Source organism: Anarrhichthys ocellatus, unplaced genomic scaffold (assembly GCF_004355925.1).
Source record: "Anarrhichthys ocellatus isolate YVR2014 unplaced genomic scaffold, GSC_Weel_1.0 scaffold26, whole genome shotgun sequence".
In the NCBI taxonomy this organism is placed as follows: domain Eukaryota; kingdom Metazoa; phylum Chordata; class Actinopteri; order Perciformes; family Anarhichadidae; genus Anarrhichthys; species Anarrhichthys ocellatus.
Window position 1 is genome coordinate 4,286,142 of NW_022280056.1, and position 15,804 is coordinate 4,301,945.

At 40.2% G+C, this 15,804-nt stretch overlaps 2 protein-coding genes across 2 annotated transcripts in view; one reads left to right on the forward strand and one right to left on the reverse strand.

Annotated features, from left to right (window-relative positions):
- grap2a (GRB2 related adaptor protein 2a) overlaps window positions 1-421 on the reverse strand; it is a 14,689-nt gene extending 14,268 nt beyond the window's left edge. Inside the window, exon 1 of the mRNA XM_031862373.1 lies at window positions 165-421. The gene's annotated coding sequence lies outside the window, so the exon portion shown is untranslated. The remainder of the gene's footprint in view (window positions 1-164) is intronic.
- A 4,691-nt stretch (window positions 422-5,112) lies between these two features.
- Window positions 5,113-15,804, forward strand: part of LOC116391462 (ras-associating and dilute domain-containing protein-like) — a 28,340-nt gene continuing 17,648 nt past the window's right edge. Inside the window, exons 1-6 of the mRNA XM_031862089.1 lie at window positions 5,113-5,657; window positions 6,220-6,549; window positions 7,337-7,572; window positions 10,856-11,184; window positions 14,297-14,992; window positions 15,442-15,479. Of these exons, the coding sequence (XP_031717949.1) occupies window positions 5,530-5,657; window positions 6,220-6,549; window positions 7,337-7,572; window positions 10,856-11,184; window positions 14,297-14,992; window positions 15,442-15,479 (1,757 nt within the window). The 5' untranslated portion in view covers window positions 5,113-5,529. The remainder of the gene's footprint in view (window positions 5,658-6,219; window positions 6,550-7,336; window positions 7,573-10,855; window positions 11,185-14,296; window positions 14,993-15,441; window positions 15,480-15,804) is intronic.

The following is a 15,804-nucleotide window of genomic DNA, read 5'->3' on the forward strand; positions in this document are numbered from 1 at the left end:
AGAGAGAGAGAGAGAGAGAGAGAGAGAGAGAGAGAGAGAGAGAGAGAACGAGAAAGACGAACATAACTGAGCTCTCTCTAAAGCCAATACTTTTTTACAAGGAAGTATGGTTCATCATTTCAAGTTAAAGTTGTCTGATAGTTAATCAATATCGCGCAGCTTACCTTTCCTCCTCCGGAGTTCAACTAGATGAGTTTATTCTAAGGCTGGCCTCGTCTCCTTCCGCAGTGTGAACACAGCAGCATATTTGAAGGCTCAAAAAATATATGTTTGCATAAACAAATACAAGTCCTGCTTTGGGTGACGGATGTGTTCTTTGCTCTGTTGGCTGGATGGAGTCCAGTAAAGACGGATGATTTGTGAGCTCCGTGTGTCTCTGCTCGCTCTGCGTGACGAGAAAGCGCCTTCGATAGAAGAAGTACCAGCCACGGAGCGCGTTACAGTCACTTCCGCCCTCGTTGTCAAAATAAAACTCCACTTGTGACTAACTAATTAACTAATGCTGACAAATAGGCGAAATGTAAAGGAGTAACAGTTAAAAAAAATCCTGCAAGATGTAGTAAAGTAGAAGTATACAGATGAAACCAGTGTACCCCACCAGGCTACAACAGGTAGTTATAACAGTTACAACAGCACACAGCTGGTCAAAGCTGATCAAATGTGAATGCAACACAATCAATGCAGAAAGAGCATGAATCCCATTTTAAAACATACTCCACCAGCTCACAGGTCACACAGCTATTCAAATATTTTAGTAAAAGTACCAATTCAACAATGTAGGCTACTACACTACAGGTAAGAATACTGCATTTCAACTCCTATAAAAGTTATTTTGTTTAAATATGAAGATACAGTGAGCTGATGATACGATTTAGCTTAGCTTAGCATAATGACTGGAAACGGGGAGAACTCTGTCCTACGTTATGAAAGCACCACTAAATGATGTTTGTTCAATTTGTAGTAAACAGAAATGTAAAAACCTCAATTTGCTGATTGTTGATTAAATAAAACAGACATAATGTGGTAATGAGTGAGTACTGTACTTTTTAAAATCAACTACACTTGCATATTCATATATTGTGGATTTTAAATGAGGGCGGAATATAGCCTAAGATAATTTAAAAACAAATAATAAAGGTTATCAAACTTTTTGATGGTAAAAAACGAATCAAACACAAATTATTATTACAAGCAGTGTATTTTTAATTGTCTTAAACAAGTCTAGGATGAATCTTTAAGATTTAAAACATGTTTCAATTTAAACTTGTTTTCTCTTTTTGTGTCTGCATGTAGGCTACAATATAGTTATGTATCTTTTATTTATGCAATTGAGGTGAATGCAATTTTGTTTGTGGTGCACAAAGCATTTTATTTATCAACACGAAGGGTGAAATGTGCCCGAAAACCTACTAATGTTAAATTCTGTTTTTGTAGTTGACTCCTCCATTCTCCTTTTATTTTGCAGAAAAATCTAAAAGTTCACGGTCTCTTTCTGGTTAACTTGATGCAGCTTCCTCTTCCTTTCCTCATATTTTCACCACTAACCTCTCATCAGTGAACGCTTTATATCAGTGGACGGTCACAGTTGCAGAAGTACTACTCAGTACTTCTGCAACTGTGGTTTAGCCGAACGTATACACAAGAACACACAAAAAAAGTTGGACTGTTAAACATCGTATGCAACATACTGAATCGGTAAAGTTCAATTGCATTAGTTACCGTTTCTGTAAAGGAGCCCTTCATCACACTGGAAAGTAAACAGTTTAATGTTGTGCATTTATTGCACGTGTAAAACAAACTTCTGTATTGTAACTAACACAGTTAGATTGCAGCAGTGTTATCATAAAACATGTCAGCATTGACATTTTAGCACCAATCAATGAACATTATCTTGACGGAGAATCTGATTACCTCGAGTGCTGGATTGCTTCCTGGAAATGTTATTTAATATCGCTTTATTCTGATATTATCAACCTGTCCAGGGAAAGAAAACGTTTAATGACAAAATGTCCTATGTTAATATCGTAAACAAGCTCATTTGGGTTATATATTATTGTCAAAGCTACTTAATTTGAATTTCTTCTCTGCATTAATTAAAATAACTTAATCAATGAATAGGAATATGGTGCTGCCAGACCTAATAATATATCTAAACTGTGTTGAAGTATGTCCAATATCTTTGGCCTATTGTTCTTTTTATCCCATAAACACACCGTGATGAATAATATATGGTCGGTTTTTGTGCTGCTGTTAAACTTGGTAATCAAAATGACACCATGCAGTGTCTTGTCATTGCATGTATGTCCCTCCCTTCCTGATTTATGTTTTTCTCTATTTTTGTTCAATAAGTAAGATCCATTCATTCCGGTAGCATCCTGGAAAACAGCTTCTAACATGTCTGACAGATGTTCAGCGCAGTTAAATAGAGTAACTGACTGACTGGATTGATATTGAAGTGCACTCAGTCTGACTGCAGAAAGATGTCATTTGCAAAAAAGTGTAAAGATGCAAGTCTGACCTGAATCTCTGCCGTCTCTTTGCTGTGCACAGCAGCTGCAGGTGGAGCTCAGTCACATCCGCCTCTCAGCCTGTTACTCAATACCACAAAACTTCACAGGCTGAGTGTGTGTGTGTGTGTGTGTGTCAGTGTGAAAAAGAATATATTTGTTAAGTACTGCAGGTGTTAGTGGTGGCATATCATAAAGGATATTTGTGCTAAAGTGATGTCAGGAAATTCTCAAATATGGAGCACTTTGGTGGCCAAATGGATTGGGATTAAAAACTAATATCATCAGTAAAATGTTGAATTACTAATGTGTTGACATGTAATTTGTCATAACCCGGCTCTTAGGCCATGACATATACTGACATGCACACATGGTTGACAGTAAATTGAACATATTTATTGCATTAAAGCAAACAACTAGAAACAGTTGTCGCATGTGTCTGTATCAGTGATGTAGATGTAGATGTGAGCATAAGGGAGAGGAAAGTGAAAGCAAAACAAAAGTCAAACAAAGACAAAAATGTGTAGATGTCAGCTGGGATGAGTCCAAGTGACGAAGAGAGAACCAGAGAGACGCAGGTAGTTTTAGGAGCTTTAACTTCGTGGGAGCACTCAGATGTGGCTGCTTACCGGGTTTCTCTGGTACCTTCAAGGGCATGTAGGGAAACACACAACTCATACAACACACCTGAATGTCAGTAACTTATGCAGGGTCAATCACAAGTTTCAGTATGTACATAATAATAATTAAATGTATTCATAAAAAAGTGCTGAAAGAGCAACACACAAATGATCTCAAAGCTCTGTCCTAGTCTTCAGCCGAGAGACAGGAATAGAGAGAAGCCTCTCAAAGCTCGAGCAGTGTACGGGGATAAAAGAGCTGAGATATTTCAAAGAGTCAGACCATTTAGTAACTTTCACGTAAATAAAAGAACATTGAAATCTATTCTAAAACGTACTGGAAGCCAATGTACAGAGGTGGGTGGGGTGATATGTTCGTACCACCAGTTACCTTCAGACTTTCCCACGTTCCCAGTAACCTGAATCTCTCTCATTCACCTGCTCACCTGTTCCCACTTTCCCTCATCAGCCCTGCAGTATCCGGGACAGATTACACCTTTGCTTTCCAGTCAACCTGCACAGCTACCCCAGAGGTGGAATGCACATTTATTCAAGTCCTTAAGTACATTTTGTTGGTACTTGTACTTTACTTAAATATTCATTTGTATTATTCCATCACATTTTGAACGGGAAATATTGTACTTTTCACTTTTCCTGATGATTGCAAGATGTTTCATACTTGTATCTGTGTCTAATGTAAGAAACAGTGTGTAGTGTTTTCAAAGAAGTGTGTTACAGAATTACAAAAAAAAGCTGTGGGACAGTTCAACTTTACTGCCACTAGATGGAGCTCTTAATGAGCAAATGAGCCTCAGCTGGAGAACTGAAGCGTTGGGTTAATTGTCTAGTACAGGATTGTACACAGTTTTATAGGTTGTTTATACTTAGACAATATATTATATCAAACGGTATTGTGTATCAACATATAAACCACAATGTAGTACAATAATATACAAGCAATATCATTTGTTACAGTTTTCCCTTCATTTTGCATCGTATGAGCCGCTGTGCCTGCAACTTACTTAATTTTTTGATAAAAGGCTGATAATAAATTAACAATACTAAAGAAATAAACTACAAAGAAATAAACAATATCCCTCATGCAACATTTTCTCATACTTTTGCCAAGGTTTTATGTTTTTTTTAGACTCGGTTTAATCGAGATCTTGAATTAAACAGAAATAACTTTAAAGCTTAATTTTACATTTATTTGACAGCTTTATTTAGTTACTTTACATATTCAGACTATACATAAAACATATGATAACCTTGCAAAATGTGATACACTTTTACAGATTAAACTGCCCAACAGAAATACAATGTATTTCTTGTATTTTTTCATAGTATCTATTGAGATTTTTTCTATTTTAAATGATGTCTCTTGACTTTTGCAAAGTACTTACTGTTATGCAACAATAACCCAAGACAAATTCCTTTAATGTGCAAATCTACTTGATAATAAAACTGTTTACAGTATGTTACATATGCATGTATGGTATTTTATGTTTTATAATGTTATACGCCATGTATATACTGTATATGATTATTATTATTCAGTTTATATATTAAATCAATTTTTTTAATCTATTTGTATTCTGCTATGTGGAGTGAATTGCTGCCAAACCAAATTTCATTTTGTGTAACATGCATTGACAATAAAGCATCTTTAGTATTAAAAAAAAAAATCAAAGTATAATTGTACTTGGGTAAATGTGCTTAGTTACTTAGTAGTACTTAGTCCACCTATTTATGTACTTCATACTATGTTCATATTTCATCCAGTTTAATATTTTAATGAGGAAAAAGAGTAGGACTCCACAAAGACGTCGGTCACTCGTGGGTCCCCCGTGTGTGCGTGTGTGTGCATGTGTGTGCATTTGTGTGTGCGATTAGTCCCGCCTCCCAGTGCTCGTGACGCCGCGGTGACGTTACACGCAGTAGCTCGTGTCTCCAGTGGCTCCTCGCTTCATTCAGTCCGGTCCAGACTCACCGGCGGACAGTCAACGGACCTCACGGTTATTACTATTATGGACCCGGGCTGTTTGTCGGCTCGTTTTCCAGCTGAAGCGAACGAACAGTGAGTGGAAACGTCTCTGCTTCTTCTTCTGCTGCTGAATGATCATCTCAGTTTGGACTTTATCCTCAAGAAAACCGTTTTGTTTTTTCGGAAGTTTGGACCAACTGACGCTCTTTTGATTTCTTCGAACGTGTGTGGGAATAAATAACTGTCATAACTTCAGTTTAATGGATACAGACACACTGTTGGAGTATTTACACACCTGTTTGTGATTTTTGAGGGTCTTTTTTTTGGAGGTGGACTATTAGAAGAATGCTTTATTTATATTCTGGTCATTTTGACTCTATCAGTAGTTCTGTCGTGTTTACGTGAATATAAAACCATAATGATTTCGGAGGAGAGAAGCAGCCACGTAAATAAACAAGCCCTAAACTTCCCAGTGGGTTTACTGATCCGCTCTCCGAAGAAGAGTCTGGCCAAGCTGGGGAGGAAACCCAGCAATGGATCTGTGCAGTAAGTCTGAATTCAAGTTAACGTTAACACTATAAACGTGAACAAATACCTAAAGAACCCCAGCAATGGATCTGTGCAGGAAGTCTGAATTACTGTTTTTTTTATCACTATTTCATTACAGTCCGGCCAGCTTTTATAAAGTGCATTAACTTCTTCCCTTTTGCCTTAAATCACATGTTTGATATATAAACCCATTTTACTCGCCAAGACAATTGTTCACCTTTGACATACATATTTAGTGCCCTAATTAATATCTCAAGTAGTATAAAACCCACGTGAGATATATTACAGTGTTACGTGGAAAGATTGTTACATATAAATGTAAAAGTACCGGAAAAAAGTAACTCATTTCTGTAACTGTCTGTGTTTGTGATAAGTCACTCTGTACAGTCACACACTATAAAAGATATTACATTACATTACATTACAGTCATTTAGCAGACGCTTTTATCCAAAGCGACTTACAATAAGTGTATTCAATATCTGTATAAAAGATCTGTCTGGATAGAAATATTGTGTATATTTGAGGCTGGTCACCTAACAGTGTGTGTCATCTTCTCAGGTCCAATAACTCGGACATCACCGTCCGCTCCACGGAGAGCGTTGGCGTCCGGCAGCCGGCCAAGAGCAAAATACGCCGCCACAACAACAGGCTTTCAACTGTTTTCAACCACAGCCCCAACAGTGGGCGCCGCGGCCAGGCGCCGGGCAGCGGGACCACGGCCGGTGACCTGCAGGCTGCAGACGACCCGTCGGAGCTGTCCAGTCAAATGTCTGTGCCTGGCATCCTGAAGATCTTTGGCTGCGACATCTGTCAGGGGACCAACTACAAGAGTGTTCTGGCCACCACACAGTCCAGTGCAAAGGAGCTGGTGAAGGAGGCCTTGGAGAGGTGAGGCGTGTTGAGATGACTTGAACATTTGATTTAAGTCTGGAAAAACTCCACTGAGGATCAATTGAACAAGTGAGGTACCGGATCAATCAGAGAAACACCAGCTGTGAAACATGAGATACGACTCACCACCTCTCAAATCCCCTGAACCATGTAAACAGCTTTTAAAACCAGTGTTTTAGAAATAAAATGAGGCTTCTGCTACTGCACGACCTCTTTCTTACCTCAAATGTAATCTGAACTGGATTTTAGAGAGACTTTGATGTTCCTTCTTAGATATGTTCAGTACCAGTGGAGCAATATTAATATGGGAATCGTTAAAGCCATTTATACTATTTCCTAAAATGTAATGATCTAAATGATTAATCAGTTTAATCAAAAACAAAACTAAGAGTCTACAGACATTCTCTCTGTGAAGCCGTACTTTGAGCTAAATGCTAACGTTAAGCAGAGATAATTTACCATGCATCAGCACATTAGCGTGCAAACATTTACTAATTAGCACAAGGTACAGTTGAGGCTGATGGGAATGCTAGAGGAAAAAGTCAGAGAATCCTCAAATTTAGGGCAATTCATCCTGAGGAGCACATGAATGTTTGTACCAAATGTTATACCAATCAGTTTAATGTTTTTTTGAGATATTTCAGTCTAGACCAAAGTGGTGAAGTGTCATCTCCATCCCTAAAGCAGCGCCACTATGGAGGCTAAAAAAGTAAATTGTGATCTTCAGGTTGCTATATCAATCATTAACCCCCCCGTGGTTCTTCTGTCCACCTCTGTTGCTCAGGTACTGCCTGGAAAAAGAAGACGCCAACAACTACGTGCTCTGCGATGTGATCGGCCAGACGGGCGCAGACAACCAGTGGAAGAGGGAGTGTTTCCGGGTGGTGGGAGACAACGAGAAGCCCCTCATGCTGCAGTCACTTTGGAAACCCAAGGAAGGCTTCTCCAGGCGCTTCGAAATCCAGCTGAGAGCGAGCGTTGAAGAGCAGAGTTTAAAGGACAGAGACACCGTCACAGCAGGTATGCACGTCGACCAACACCTTGGTAGCTTTAGCCGATGTCTTCTTCAGAGAGCAGAGGTCGGGCCTACGCTTAACCCTCTCAACCCCAAAGCAGTTTGTTGCTCCGGTCACATTTTACTCTCTGTGGCCTTGATTTCAACTGCAATATATAAATCTGGAACTATATATCCAACATTTCTCCAAGTGTCCACAAGTGTTACCAATGTTGGAAAAAATAGAGGCTCCATGTGCTCTATGTATTGAACTATTTACATTTTTACAACCTCTACTTACAGCCTCTCCTCTCCTCTCTGCTCTGTGTTCAGAAGCAGTTCAGTCGAAGTTTCACAGAGTTTTTGTCACGTGACTGTTGGTCTCAGACGAGTCAATCATGGCTTCATAGTTGCTCTGAGGAGCTCAGAATTGAATGTTTTTTCACAGTATCTGGTTAAAGCAATAGGTTTATTTTGGGCGATATTTAAAATGAAACATATTTTAGATGAAATATCATAAATTAAGAAGCATTCGTCACACGTGATGTGTTCAAGGACCGTCGAAAAGACGAAAATCTGACGATAATGGCGGTTTTTAAAGCTTCTGGCTGTGATGAAAGTTTTAGCAATTGTTTAAAGAAAACATGCTTTTCAATCCGGTCGGTGGGTTTTGGGGTTCAGAGGAGTTAAACAGCACACATCTAACCATTTTCAGTACAACTCAGTGACCCTGACGTCCTCACGCCTGGGTAACCATTCACTCAGTCTCTGTGTTGGTGGCATGGGGAGCCTTTATCCTTGTCTCTTATTGCCGGCTAACAGCCTTCATTGTCCGGCTTATCAGCAGCTAGAACGGCGGAGATGGGCCGGCATGTGAGAGAGGTCAGGAGGAAACAAAAGCTGTGGTAAAGGATAGAGGAGGTCGGCCCCACTCTTATCTTTGTTTTATTGCAAGGGCCCTTCAGGGCCCCGTGAAACATCGAGGCTCCGCTCAGCTCTTCCCTCCAGAAAGTGGCCGCTCACTTCTGTGTTGTTCTTCCTATCAGAGCTCACTTCCTGCTCCCTGTTGACTTCTCTCTGTGTTAGACCAATAGTCTGGCTTTGTAATCAGTAATATTCTTGGCACTATTTTTGCTTTGTTAAATCACACTTTTGGGTGTTAACTCTGCATTTAACTGATTATTTGTTTTAGCTATTTATTCAAACGGATGTTAGTTTAAGCACAGTTGATGCAGAGTTTGCTGACATTTAAAATGTTTTGAATTAAAGGCAACTTGAATAAATGTAGAAGAAGAAGAAGAAGACATTATACAGTGCATAAACACCTACTGTACCCTGCTTTTTTTAAATATGTGGTACAGTATGGCTCAACTTAACAACTTAAATTGATTTTATTAGACTGGGTTTAGATGTTGAGTTTAAGGGAATAGTTTAACAATCTGGTAAATATGTTTATTTGCTTTCTTGCTGAGTGTGTGATGAGAAGATTGATACCACTCTCATATCTGTGTAGTAAATATGAAGCTAGCCAGCAGCTAGTTAGCCTAGCTTAGCATAAGGAATGGAAACAGCTAGCCTGGTTTTGTCCAAAATGTATCAAACTCCATCTACCAGCACCTCTAAAGCTCTTTAATCAACACGTGATCTTGTGTTTCATTCGTACACAAACAGAAGTTTTGGAGGAGTTACATGTGCAGGACTATTTATTTTCCAACCAGTGGGGGTGACTGTACCTCGCCAGGAAATAGTCTGGAACATAACGCTGATGCAACGTGTTAATTATTGAGCTTTAGAGATGCTGGCAGGTGGAATTTCCCACCTTTTGGACAGAGCCAGGCTAGCTGTTTCCTCCTGTTTCCAGTCTTTATGCTAAGCTAAGCTAAGCAGCTGCAGACTTCGTATTTACCAGGAGTGCTATTAATCATATAAATCTTGGAAATAAAACAAAGAAATTCCCCAAAATGTTGAATTGATCCTTTAAATAAATGAGTCTGGGTTTTGATTAATGATTTTTAGTTTCCTATAACGGTCTTAATGATGTTTGAACGGGTTTAAAAACATCAGAACAACAAAACTCAAGAGCAAACATTGACTTGAAACTTATAGTCTATGTAATAAAAATAACTTGGTCAATATCAGTCAAACCTTCGTCCCCTCTTACTGACTCCTCTACATTACGAGTGTCTGTCACCCTGCTGCTGGACAATGTGGAGAAACACCCACTTTCACAGCTGATAAGAGCGACAGAGCTGCCGGCTGTGGAGCCGGAGCTCGCTGGACATTCCTCGGCGCTTAATGGCTCCAAACGAGCTGAATAGTGTTTGTGTTACGTCAGGCCGACGGAGCGGCTGCTGGAGTCAGATAGAGTCGGTGGTCACATCTCACTTTCCCCGCACATTTCCTCTCTTTCCTCTCTGCTGGTGTTTCATTTGAGTTGGTGCCAGGGCAGTGAAACGTTGAGTTGGAGTCTGTTTGATTGAGCAGCGTGATTTTTCGACATTGTTCAGTGTTAAGCGAAATAGGTTTTACTTGAAAACATGATTTTATGACTGATAGTAGTTTTAAGTAAAGATACACGGTCCATATACAGTACCTCTGTTATTATTCATTTATGAGTTTATTTATCTGTATTTATTTCTGTCCTTGTGCAGCAACGACTCAATTTGCCCTCTGGGATCGATAAATGCTTCTCTTGTATTTAATCTTAATTTTTCATCTTACTCCAGTGAGATCTGAGAAGATAAATCTCCAAACTAGATGCAAAAGCAAAGAAGGAATATTTGTGCATCGTTTTTAATGATGTAAAAAATCAAGTTGGTTTAGGAAAGCTATTCTATTATTTTGTATCTTCCAAACAACATGCTCGATCTTAACAGAAAATACAAGTGAGTAATTATGATTAATTACTTTTCAGTCCTTTAAGTTATTCCTCGATCAATTATCACAATTTTTATCATAAGCAAAATTTGCTCTTTACTAAAAGTACATTTTTTGCGACCCTTTGCTTTTATATCTGGAACCTTTAAGTTTTAAGTTGAATCTCTTCTACATGTTGTATGTTGTTTAATCTTTGATTTTGTGTCATGTTACATGTGAAGGCTAAGATGTGACCTATTGACAATAATGGTAAAAAAAGGGGATCTATTGTACATTATGTCTAAATCTCTGACCGTAAGTGGTCTTTCCTGTGCTTTCCAGACATCAGCTCTTGCACACTGTTTCATGATGAACATACAACAGTGTGTTTTTCACATTGTAGATCGAACATGTACAGTTTACGTTCAACACGCTGTCCTCTTGTCGATCCAGGCATCAACGCTCAGGCTCGTAAGCTGCAGAAGAGCCGCTCCAGAGTGACCTCGCTGTTCGTGGACGGCAGCGGCGAGGATGTGGACGGACTCGGGATCTGGAGGAGTCTGAGCGAGATGGATCTGTCCACGATGGGGAAGGAGGCCAGCCGAGTCCAACATAGCGCGCTCAGAGAGGATCCAGAGGCCGAGGCCGACAAGGAGGTGCTGCGTCTCGGCATGGAGAAGGAGGAGACGGAGAGCAGCGACGACAACACCACCCAGTACTCCATTCACCCACCATTCGACTTCCCGTACTTCCTCCTGCTGCAGGGCTACAGCCACCGACAGGTGAGAGACAATCATTTATCAGCTAATGTGGTAATGCAACGTTTAAACACTGGTGTGTAATGGTCAAATTAACTGGTAAACTTGGGTAGAACAAGTAAGTAGGGCTGCAAATAATGATTACATTTATTAAAATCTTCTGTGATTATCATTTTTTTGATTGATTGTCAGAAAACAGTGAAAAATGTCACAACTTTAGGAAACCCAAAGTGACGTCTTCAGATTCCTTGTTTTGTTTGACCAACAGTCTCAAAAAGATTAGCTTTATTACAATAGAAGATAAAAACAAATACTCACCTTTGAGAAGCTGAAACTGTATCATTTTTTGGCATGTTTGCCTAAAGAAATTACTTAAATTAATCAACAATTATCAAAATTGATACAGTTAAGACTTTGGTCATTATGACGAGCGGCATGTTTTTATACCTGTGATGTTTCTCAGAATTAAGACTTCATTTCCCATAAACCCTTTTGCTTGCTAGCCAAAGATTCTTTGCTTTTCTCTTTTGTGTATTTACTAAAGGTATCTTTGTTTGGGCCTGTTTTGCACCAACTGTCTCATTTTCTTTTTAGAGTACGTCCACATTAAAGTGGAAACAGACAATATTTTCAAATATCCTCCAGTCCCTAAAAAGCATCACTGTAGGTTTAAGTATTTAACAAATCCTTCTGCAGAAGGTGAAATATACCGGAGAAAGGTTTTCAGAGATATGAGTTGAAAAAATACTGTCAACCGAAGACAGCTCTTTTACTTAATGTAATAATAAAGATACCATGATGTCATGATCTTTCTTTAGATTTAACTGTTGTAATAAGGTCCCTGAAGGCCTCACAAGGTCCTTGTGTTGGCAGGCGGAGGCCAACCACAAGCTTAAAGAGACAACAGGGTGTAAACTTGTACATGAGTGTCGGATTAAACTTCTTACGCTAAGAACCTCAGAGTCAGAGGTTCTTAGCGTGTGGGGGCCAGAGAGGATGGAAACACTGTGGTTTTGGCTCATGAAACACTGTGGTTTTGGCTCATGAGGTGTGTTGCAGGCTCAGAAGTGACGAGTCATCGTGTCCCAATGAAGAAGAAAGTGTTCACCAGACAGTCTGAAGGAAACCTGGGCAGGACGTTTAAAACCAGGAGATAACTCTGAAGACACTCTGTAGAGCAGGATAAACTACACAGAAGCTTTTCTTACAGTACATCTACACACCAGTATTCATGACCAGGATCTTAAACTCTGCCTCCAGTGCACGTCCCTGTTCATGTCAGTATGAATCACTTAGTTTAGCTCTTTTTTTACAATAAACCAGGCTGTGGTTGGTTGTTTCATTCCCAGGAACATGAAGTTCTTTCTCACAGTGTAGTTCATTCCCACTGGTGGAGATATGCTGACTGTGCAGGATGCTGGTTCTGGTAGCACCACAGCAGGACTAATGTAACTCTGCAACAAGAACTGAACCCAAAGCAAAGGAACAAGATCTATTTCTTGGAGTGTAACAGTCACAGCAATAAAAAAGGCATTATACGCATTGACCGAATGTCCACTTTATTAGGTACAATTGTGCAATTTGTACAATTTATTGCAATCGATACAACAGATCTGCCATAATTTCTACCTTTACAAAGTTTATAATCAGTTTTTCTTGTCAGATTCAATTATATCTTTTCATTATTGAGGTTGTAGTTAATAGTGTTTTGCTGGAGAGGTGTTTCTAAACAAAATGTTGGCCTCCCTTTAACAGACATGAAGGAGGCAGGGATTATTCTGCACGTTACTATGGCTTCAATGCTAAAACATATAATTATGAACATTACAGGCGTCATAAACACCGACAGTTGTATTGGATGTCATGAGGTTGTGCAGGTGTACCTAATCAAGTGTGTAATCTGGATTAAATATCTGTTGTCAGATTTAGTGTAGGAGATAACACACGACGTAGCAGCTCTACCTCCACGTTGACTGTTACCAGCACCGATGATACCGTATCATCACTAACAGGCTTACTAGTGACCCCCGAGGTCACGGACATCAGCGACGCCTCGCTCTTAATCCCTTCTTTTCCGCTGCCGATGCAGGCCGATCACTCTGCTGTTCACACGCACACTGCTGGTTCATTTCCAAAATGTTACACAAGCAAATCAGATCTCGTCCTGCACGTTGACCGTCACTGGGAAACAGGTCTCACATCAAGAGTATGGGATCAAACTAGAGCTGATGTGTAAACAGATAAATAAACCAGCTTCTGTTTTCATAATCGATTCATCGTTTAAGTCGTTTCTCAAGAAACTTAGATGGTTTTAGCTTCTCCAATGTGAAAATGTGTCTTGTATTAGAGTAGAATAAATAGCTCTGGCTTTTGGACTGTTGGTTGGACTAAGAAGGCAATTATTCTTTATAGACCAAAGGATTTTTTGAGGTGTGGTTGTCTGAGGTACTTATTCGTAGTCAGACAGGCGTTTCCGACGTGGAACTGAAGCCGTTATTTATGCTCTCTGCAAAGCCACAAGACTCCTTTGACAAAAACAGTAATTTTACCTCTCAGAACACAGGAGTTGTTGGTCTATTGTTTGTTCTATTGCCTGGACAGGTTCGTTTATTACGTGACGTTGGTAAATCCACACCAAACCACAAACAAAGTAACTGCTTGAGGTAGCAGTAGACCAGCAACTCCTGTGTGCTGCGAGGTCAGATGACTGTAAAGAGAGTAAAGATAACGGCTTCACCGGCAGAAATGGCTGTTGGATGAAAATATTGTATATACAGCATACACTTGACCGCCATCTACAGTAGGTAATACACTGACTATGGATCAGTACCTCATACAACCACACTTCAAAACATCTGAACTATCGCTTTAAAGCATTTTTCAAGCACAAGCACCAAACATTACCTGCAGTAGTTCCAGCTTCCTAGTTGTGAGGATTTGACTGTAAACTGAATATATTTGGGTGATTTGACAAAACAAGACATTAAAAGAGAAAATAGGACATTGTGACCGTCTTCTTCACCAATTTCTTACATTTAATAAATGGATTAATTTGCAAAACAAATGGCAGATCAAATGATACCAAAAATCAAGTTGATTTGCAGCCCTGAATTGAACAAAACACTTATTTTTGCAGGATTTTGTCATCTACCTGATGAGTGGAACCACCACCATCTTTGGCTGCTGCAGGGAGCACTGTAACGGAGAAGATGAGGAGAGGTTAAAGGTGGACATCCTCCTCTTTGCTCCCGACGTGTTGCCTCAGCACTGCTGTATCAGACGCCTGGACTCGAACATCCCAACCTCCACAGGGGAGCACAGAAAGACTTTGACGATGCTGAAGCCTCTCCATGGGGCCCCTGTGACCAGAAATGGTTTCCTCCTGAAAGAGGAAGTGGAACTGAACCCGGGTGACCTGGTTAGCTTGGGGAAACACTACTTGTTCATGTTTAAGGATCCTACCAGCACATCAGGGTCCCTGCAGACTCCTCTGTGGATGAACACGCTCTGCCCGAACTCTGATGCAAAGACATCCTCCTCTTGTTTATCATGTGGCTCCTCCATCGCCATGAAAAGGCTCCGGAGGAAGCCTTCACCGCCTCGTTGGAGGGACCTGGAAGGCACGGAGGCTTTGGTGAGCTATGAGCTGGAGCAGGAGGAGCGAGTCCTGCAGGAGGTTTTGGATATGTTGGACCCCAGCGGGGAAGAACCAAAGCTGACGCCGGCGTTCCTGCTGAGCCTCTGCATCCAGCACTCGGCCGCCACGTTCGAGCTGACGCACTTCAGACAGCTGCTGCTCCGGATAGCCGTACAGATCCAGCTCGTTATGTGGGTAAGGATGAAACTTCAGATAATTTTTCTCAAAAGTGTTATAAATAAGTGTGCAGGACTCTAACTGAAGGGGGTCCCGCCTTCCTGGGGACGGAAATGCATTAGTTTTCGGATGATTTCAGGACTCAAGTTAGAGATAGCCTAAAAAAATACAATTAAACCATAACATCAGTCTAAGTTGTCCATGTTGAACACACTCAGAGAGAAGATGAACTGCAAAAGTGACATCTGAAAGCAGTGTACCAGTTACTATGGAGTCATTATCAAAATAATATATTCTTTAAATAGGGACAATTTAAATTGTAATTGGGGACGGTGGTGGAAAAAGATACCTAAGTGCGTATTCAGCATCATAATAACCTGAGTGTGAAGAAGAATGTAATATAATCAAATGTGCCATCAGGGTTGTGTTAATGTACGATGGATATTTTCTGTATGTGTTCTTCCTAGGAGAAGACAAAGGAACTTGCAGCCATCCAGCCAGAAACGTGAGTAAACAAAGTGTCTCCAGAAATACACGACAATGAGCTGCAGCTGCTGCCCGCGATGATATACGACACCTCTAGTCTTACCGTCTGAATAAAAGAGGAGTTAAAGTCTGATTTTACAACTGTTTGCTTCTCCAGAAAACAATGAGGGTTTTCTTTTAAATGCAGGTTGTGCAAAGAGGGATTTTCCCACAGTCTCTTCTCTAAGAAAGAAGTCTTCTCATGAGCACAGCGACTTCTTGCTTTATCATTAAGACTCTTTGTCCCAGGAGCAAAGTAATCAAAGTTAAACTCAATAGACGCGAATGGGAGACAGAAGGGTAAT